Raw genomic sequence first — 7,924 nt, 5'->3', positions numbered from 1 at the left:
GACGGCGATTTCGCGTCGTTAGCCCCTAAGCAAATCAACGAGGCTTAGGCCGTGAGGCTTTGTGCCTAATGGTTCACGGCTGGTTTAAACCGCCGCTGGGTGTGAGGCTGTCCTGCCGACCCCCGCGGTCCGCGCTCCGAGCTGGCCGGCCGACGGTGGAGTTTTCAGGCGTGCTCAGGGGGCACAGCTCAAGGCTGCGTGCGGTCCCTGCTGCTGGCTGCAGCCCGGACAGCCAGGTTTACGGCTAGAGCACCGGGCCAGTGAACACCCACAAGCCTTGCGCGCGCGTGCGCATGTGTGAGAGAGTGACTGAGGTTTTGACGTTGACCAAACCAGCAAGAATCAGCAGTTCCTGGAAACAGGAAACAGGCCTCGGAGGCTGTGAGTGTGGGAGCGTGCAAACAGCGTGCACTTTGTGGAGAGAGGATGGGCACAGACCGCCTGGAGCTGCGCACCTTAACCGCTGCCTTTCCTGGTCTTCCCACTAAGCAGTATCCGGAAACATCCAAACTATAGTGACTAAGCACCTCCTGAGTGCCAGGCACGGTGCTGGGGGCAGGCAGGGAGGCGTGGTCCCTGCCTCCCGGGGGCTCGCAGTCTCATGGGGGAGACGCAGCAGGCAAGCACACACACGCGTGAACTGGTGACCCAGTGCTGCGTGTCCGAGGGTGCTTTGCAGACACTGACAGGGCTGCGGGTGGTAAACAGGGATTCACAGACCAAGGCGAGACGTTCAGTTTCATTCACGGTGGACGCCACAGGAAGCTGTTCACTAGGTGGGTGTTGAAAGCAGAATGTTCTGCTGTCGAGTGGACCCTGGGCGGAGGGAGGGGCAACGCGGAGGCCGTTTGTGGCACCCGGTTCCAGCCGTCCTGGGAACCCAGCACGGCGATGCTGGGGGCTTGTGCTTCTCGACAGAAAATGAAAACCTGATGAAGCTTCCTCACAAATCATCCGAGAAACCAGAGGCCTCTGAGATCAAGGAGGAAAAGCATGGCCCGTATGTACAGAAGGGAATGAAAGAATCCAAAGCCCAGGGTCACATGTGACATATTTTTAACAACCCAGTTACTTAACTGAGATGTTCTTGTTGGTTTCCTGGATTAACTCAACCCGCTGCTTCGCCTGCAGGGGACCCGTGTGGGGCCCGGGGGGGAAGCTGGAAACCTATGGCCAACTCACTTGCTCTATGGGAGCCCCGTCCCCTACGGTGCCTGTCCCCAGGTTTGTCACGAGGACTCCTTGGGCTGGTGTTTGCCATGAGCACCCGGGCCCACCCTGCCTCTGGGCGCCATACAGAGCACCGCGTGTGCCCACACCCCGATCGGGGCACCTCCCAATGCCTGGGGCACAGACATTGGCACAGGGGGTGGAAGCGGACCCAGGAGCGCGGGTGCCCGGTGGAGGAAGGGAGGAAGGGGCACCTTGCTGGGCGCCGCGCGGAGAGCGCGTAGGATAAGCACGACCTCCGCCTTGGACAAGAACAGCAGGACGCGGGTTTCTCACTGGCATGAGCGTCTTTATTGGCTTTCCATCACCTTTCCAGGAAAGAGGGGTTCCCGCCAGCGCGGTGCGATGACGGACCTCGCAAATGTACCTTAGAGGCAGCAACGTGGCCTTACAAATGAAAAGCGGCTCTAGGAAAGTGTGTGGTGGGAGAGGACGTAGAACAGAAGGTTCGTTAAATGTAAGCACGTTCCTATCACGAAAGAAATGGCATTTGAAGGGCACTACACACACATTCTTTCGCTTGTTCCCTAGCTCGTTCAGAAGCGAGAAGCTGGTTTGCGCTTTTCTTAGTGATCGGGTAAGCCTGCTTGCTTGTGTATCTAAGCGTCCTGGCAAGACACGCCAAGGCGGGAGGAAGCAAGGGTTCTAACTATGCTGACGGGGAGTTCGGGGTCAGAGCGGGAGCCCCGCTCCGCGGAGGGTGGAGAGGCACTTGACCGTTTGAGATGCTAGCACAAACAGGGAGACGGTGGGGGGCGGGGGGGACCATGGCTGTAGCCCACGGTGCTGGGCCGCTGATGTAACTCCGTCTCCTTGGGCTCTCTCTGGTCTGGGCTGCCTTAGCCTTGACGGTCTGGCAGGACGGTGGTCGCCGGTATCGGGTATTCCAAGGCATTGCAGTCGTCCGACAGGAACACCAGATCCTGAAAAAGACGTGCAATAAGGTGGCTGCAGAGCCCAGGCACGGATACTGGGCTCCCGGTTATCCTCAAGGACTGCTCCTTCTTTCCCGTTGGGAGGGCTAGTCACGTCTTCACGTTCCCGTAGAGTCTTGCGTGTTCTTTATTACTCCCTGAGTTCACGCGTGCCTTGGCTGACCAGATGGATAGGTGGGGAGGGCACTGAGCAATGGCTCTGGGCCAGGCAGCGGGGATACCATGAGAAACGGCCAGGGCTCACCTTCAGATGCACCGGAGTCAGTAACACCACTGACAGACCCTGTTATTCACGTCTTCCTCCTGGCTCCGCCCCCAGCCCACAGTCCAAGGGGAGAAAGGAATGAGGAGGAACAGGGGTGTGGGGAGCAAGTGCCTAACACATCTTTGACAGATGAACAGATCCGTTACAACTTCATCGCTAGTTATTGGAGTCCCCCAGGACGCGCTCTGGGCCGCCATGCTGCCAGGAATTCTGCGTCGGTCCCCCGCTGCGTCCTCAGGCCAGCGGGGCTCCGCCGTGGCCCCCGACACACACGGTCAGGGCGCAGCCGTTGTTACCTTCCCGACGACCTCGAGAGAGTCACTCTCTGCCCCTCCCCGTTCACAAACGAGGGGACTGTGGCTCAAAGAGGGGAGGGGACACGCCCATCTGGGAAGCAGGGAGACGAAGACCGGAGCTCAGGGGTGTCCGAGGCCGAAGGCCCTGCCCGTTGGACTTCCCACGCCTCAGCTAGTGCCGATCTCCTGCTGCTCCTGCCGCCGACCCCTCCTCCGCCTGCCACGGAGCCCACCCGAAGGCCCCGCACCACGCCTCCCATCACCCGGGAAGGGGCTCAGGGAGCTCGGAGATTCCATGGCCTCCGCCCCCCCCCCCACCCCGCGGCCCTGCCTGGCTTCCCGCACAGCCTGTGTTACATGGCAAGCACGTGGCCCTGGGTGCTGTGCCCACGTCAGCGCGGAGCCTGTGGAGGCGAGGGGGCTGGTCCGAGTCCCCACCACTCACCAAGGGCGGCCGTGACTGAGGAAGGGCTGTGTGAGCAGGAAGCGCCCACAAACTCTTCCTCCCTGTCAGCCCCCACCCGCCAACACTCCTCTTCTGAAAGCCTCGGCTGACGCCGCGCGAACTGGGGACTTTCTACGGCATCACACCCTTACCCTCCTGCAGAACGAGTTCATGATGGTGTAGAGTTTCCTCACTCTGTCCTTCAGGGCGTCCACCTGGGCCACCCTCCAGCACTGGGGGGACGCCACGAAGTCCCGCAGCTTAGCCAGCACGCAGTAATTCTGGGAGCGGGGACAGGGAGGTCTCATGGGGGACACCAGTGGCCAGAGAGGCAGGAGCCCGGGGCTCCTGTGACCCGCATCCAAGATCCCCGCCCCCACCCGTGTCTCCCCTAGGCAGGCAGACCCCTCTCACGTGTATGTCCAGGTACAGCCTGGGCAGGTATCTCACACACGGCTCCTGCAGAAAGGCACACACCCTCAGCCTGGGCGCGGGGGCTGCCGGCCAGCCCTCCCTCCAACAGCTGGGCCGGCCCCAGGGCCCTGGGGCCTGGGGGCCGACACACACAGGACTTCCTGGTCCTGTGGCCACATCGCTGCCGAAGCCGACCGTCAGAGGGCTGGCTCGGCATCATCACCTACGAGTTAGGGCACTGCCACACATTGTAGAAGGCCACGCCTGTACAGGGATGTAACCATAGCCACCCCCATAAATATACATTCGTGTATATGCATATAAACAGTTCTCTAACTGTAACCTACAAAGAGCAATAATATAATATACCATAGTAATATGGAGTGCATACGCTTGTATCCTTTGCTATCACTGTATTTTACTTTTTGTGTAGGACGAAGGCCAGAGACCCAGATTCTGGTCCTGTGCCACCCCTGTGGGGTGTGTGCCTCCCTAACACCTTCTCTGAAATTCCCTGTGTGACCTGGGGCAGGTCTTCTTCTAGGTGACTCAGTGTCCCAGGTGTGAAATTAGAGCTAGAGTACATAACCTCTCCTCTTCTGCCTAGCTCTGCAGTTCTGAGCCCACGCATTTGATTTACGGGTTAAAATCAGAGTCCTCTCAAAGCTGTTTGCACATGTAAGGCCAGGGAATCTGTGGATAAATTGTGGAGCAAGAACACAACAGAACATCATTATGAAAGAATATTAACTTTGGTGCCGGTATCATTTCAAAGTATATAAATTGCAGAACTGCTGTGCCGTTTGACCCAATCTGCTCGCACACATTCACAAAGCGACACAGTGCACACACCCACACGCTTGCCCGCACACACCCGCACACGCGCACCAGGCACTGGAACGCCGCTGCACAGGCGGGGGCACGGCGGCGGGGCCGAAATGCTCCCCCAGAATGCTAGGTCAGCAGTCACCTCTAGGGGGTGGAATTGCGAGTAATTCTTCTTTGTCCTTTCCAACAGCTCTACAATGTCTTTTCCAACAGCTCTACAATGTATATGACTTTCATAATTAGAAAAAAAGCAAACCTTATTTAATTTTTAAAAGAAAATACAAAGAAGACTTTAGGGTGCGATAAATTCCACATCTGAGAAACGCTACGTATTGTTGGAAGTGTTTACAAGCAGTAAAGGGATACTTAAATTTTGCCAAAGTTTTTAATGGACTTTAGAATTCATTTTGCTTCTACCCGGCGGTCAGGAGGCCCGGGTTCTAGCCCTGGGCGGCCCTCGGTCTGACTCGGAGGCGGCGGCTGCCACTCCTGGGGTCCCCCGCCAGCCCTGCTCTGCCTGTAGTCCCCCTTGGATCCCGCATGGCTGCCCCGAGGGGGCGGGTGCTCAGCCGCCCGCACTCGCGGAGCAGGACACTGAGGTCAGGGGCTGCGATCCGCCCAGTCCCAGGTCCCAGTCGAGGTCCTGCAGTGGGAGGGTGCGGGGGGTAGAGCCCAGTCCTAGGAGTCGCCCCTAGAGAGCCCGCTGGCCGGGGAAGAGAGTCCATCAGCCAGGTTATTTGCTTCTTAAAATCCTGAGTTCTAGACTCTACTGAGAGGTTTTTTTCTTCCTTTTTTACATTTTAGAACAGATCCTCTGATATTTGTTAGCAAGTTATAAGCAGAAATTGTGAAGTCCTTAATTATGTTTCTTTGTACTTTATAAAGAAAGGGCAAACCATTGGCGTCATATTTAAAAGGATGGGAATAAAACACAAATACCTTTAAGAGTAACATTGACCAGAAAAGAAAAAGAACACTTTCTTTTTAATTTTTTTTCTTGGCTCAAAGGCGCATTTTCGGGAACACGGTCTGCATTGACCCTCCTGGTCCGCGGTGGGCGTAGGGGACTCACCAAGGGCTCCGTGGCCTGCAGACTCTGGAAGTCCCGGGTGATCTGCCGGCTCAGGCCCAGCATCCTGGAGTAGCAGGTCGGGGGCGCAGGCCGCACAGCGGGCGGCCTGGCCAGGAGCAGCAGCAGCAGGGGGAGCAGCCAGGGCCTCATGATGCACAGGGACCGCCTGCAGCCCCAGGCCGGCTGCCCCTTTAAGCAGCTGCTTGGGGGTGGTCCTCCGCCCTCCATTTCCTGTGGGGCCCAGCCACAGCCATGGAGCACGCCCACCTGGACACTGGATCCTTTCAGACCTGAAGGGCCCCCTTTGTGAGAGGGGGGCAGCCTGGGGGGTGCCGGGCGCCTGGAGGGCAAGCAGGGCGGAGCTCTGCACACTTCCAGTACATGCTTCTCCGGGGCAGGGGCTTTGCCTGACGCGGCAGGGCCCGCAGATGTGGGGGCGGGGGAACAAGAGGAAGGCCAAGGTGGATGAGGGGGGTTCAGCGGAGGCCAGAATGGACGGCCAGTCCCCTCAGACTGGGGACAGGTCATAAAGCTACAGAGGTGGGGGAGGGAGAAGACCCTCAGTGACGGATTGAGCACCAGTGACCAGGGCGTGGGGTCACGCAGCTGGGTGGGTGTCCACGTCCACCCCACACTGACCAGCCGGGGACCCTCGGGCGCTCACGTGCCCTCTGAGCAGCTGTGTCTGGGCACCCGGGAGGTGGGCTGATGCTGGCAGCCGTGGAGGAGGGGGCGAGCGTTCGCCCAGCCGGCCCACGTCAAGCCCCAGGCCCGGCCCGCACAGAGCAGGCCCACCCGCAGGCTGGCTTTTCCCCAAATGCCCGGCTCCATTACAGGGCCCTGCAGGCCACTCTCCTGGGCAGGGAGTAAGTGGTCTCCTTAGACACTCAGTGAGACAAGCGGTTCCTCCCCTCTGGTGTGGACTTTGGGTGAGTTTTCTTAACGCTTTCTTCTCTCTCCCTGTTGGGGAAATGGGGATCATGGGAGCCCCCAGCTCAGAAGTCCTGGTGAGGACTAAAAGACACCGAGGGAACACCATGGGACTAACGTCGGAGCTAATGTCCCTGTCTCCAGTCCCATAGCTGTCCCTGTGCCGCAGGTACCTCAGAAAACTGCCCCCTGCTCCCGGTGGGGACACTGAGGCTCAGACAGTTCCAGCAACTTGCCCAAGGCCACAGAGCTGCAGGCAGACAGCACCCTGATTGGAGAAGGAGGGTGCGGGGGGCGGTCTGGGTGCTTGGGCTGCCCGAGACCATGGGACAAGCAGGGAGAAGGAGCTGCTGTGAGAAGAGAGATCCCCACTCAGCGCCTCGCATTGCTTAGGCTCCAGCAGGGATGCAGGAGCGCCACCGAGGTACCACAAGCGCAGCAACGCACAGCCGACGTCTGAGCCCCGGAACGCCAGAGGAGTGGGTGGGCGGGGTCTTCCCGATTCGCAGAGGAGGAGACCGAAGGTCAGGACATAGGAAACTGCCTGAGGTCACACGGCTCAGGGGAGGCCCCGGACCTGTGACTGCCTGCTTCCTAAGCCTCTGTCACTGCGAGAGGGGGCAGAAAGGGGCCCGAGCAAGCCGCGCACCCCAGAACAAAACCACCAAAAATGGGGACCAGGAGGGTGAGTGAAAGGAGCACGGTGGCTGGACGTGGCGTGGCTCGGGGTCCACCGCAGGGATGGCGCGCTGGCTCCAGCCCCTCCCCGCTCTGTTTGCCTTGCCTGGCCTGGGACCCACTCCCTGTCCCTCAACAGTGGCATCACATGGCAATGCCAGAGGTCCCTTCCAGCCCTGCCGTGCTATTTATCTGGTTTCCTGGTGCTACGGCCCGGGGCAGGGATCACAGTCGCGCCTTCCTGTTTTGCCGGTGAGAGTGTTCTCTAAACACCTTTAGCGAAGTGACCGGGGCGCCGTCTCCTGGGCAGCCTCTCAGACGGGCAGAACGGAGGGACAGGCAGCAAACGCAGATGTTTTCCTTCTGGACGGAGGAGTCCCCCCACCACCCCCACCCCGTGGGGCAGCCTGGGGCGTGGCCCAGCCAGGGCCTCCAGGTCCCCTTTGAAATGCTCCGGGGCCTCAGGACGGGCGTGCTCCTGGAGTGCGCATTGGAGTGCGCATGGTATTGGAGACAGGGAAGGGAAACAAGCCCAGGCACCCAAACAAGTCCCCGGACTGGTCAGATCCAGGAGCTGTCCCTGCGCTAGACGTCAGGACCTGCCCCCGCCTTCGACCTTGAGCTAATGTGTCTCTGGGAGGTCTACCCCTCTCCCACTCGGGACACCGCGTGTGGCCGTCCGTGGGCTCCCTGGGCAAACCCAAGGCCCTGTTGCAGCTACAGCACTGGCCATGGGGCGCAGAGGACTTTGTCCGTCTCCCTCGCCCACCCAGGGCTCCTTTCACTGCGGATTGTCAGCACCCGGCGCCCAGCGGGGCAGAGCAGACGCTC

The 7,924-nt window shown here is 59.7% G+C and overlaps 1 protein-coding gene across 1 annotated transcript; it reads right to left on the bottom strand.

Moving 5' to 3' along the window:
* Window positions 1-1,498: 1,498 nt before the first annotated feature.
* CYTL1 (cytokine like 1) lies at window positions 1,499-5,674 on the bottom strand. The gene is made up of 4 exons (XM_054582231.1): window positions 5,486-5,674; window positions 3,586-3,630; window positions 3,324-3,452; window positions 1,499-2,153 (listed from the first exon to the last, which is right to left on the bottom strand). Exons 1-4 carry the CDS (start codon window positions 5,633-5,635, stop codon window positions 2,070-2,072), a joined length of 408 nt encoding a protein of 135 aa, XP_054438206.1. The 5' UTR covers window positions 5,636-5,674; the 3' UTR covers window positions 1,499-2,069.
* Between the last annotated feature and the right edge of the window lie 2,250 nt (window positions 5,675-7,924).

The sequence above is a fragment of the Pteronotus mesoamericanus genome, unplaced genomic scaffold, assembly GCF_021234165.1.
Source record: "Pteronotus mesoamericanus isolate MK-2021 breed Mesoamerican mustached bat unplaced genomic scaffold, CSHL_Meso_final contig_68, whole genome shotgun sequence".
In the NCBI taxonomy this organism is placed as follows: domain Eukaryota; kingdom Metazoa; phylum Chordata; class Mammalia; order Chiroptera; family Mormoopidae; genus Pteronotus; species Pteronotus mesoamericanus.
This window is presented reverse-complemented; position numbering and strand designations above follow the sequence as displayed.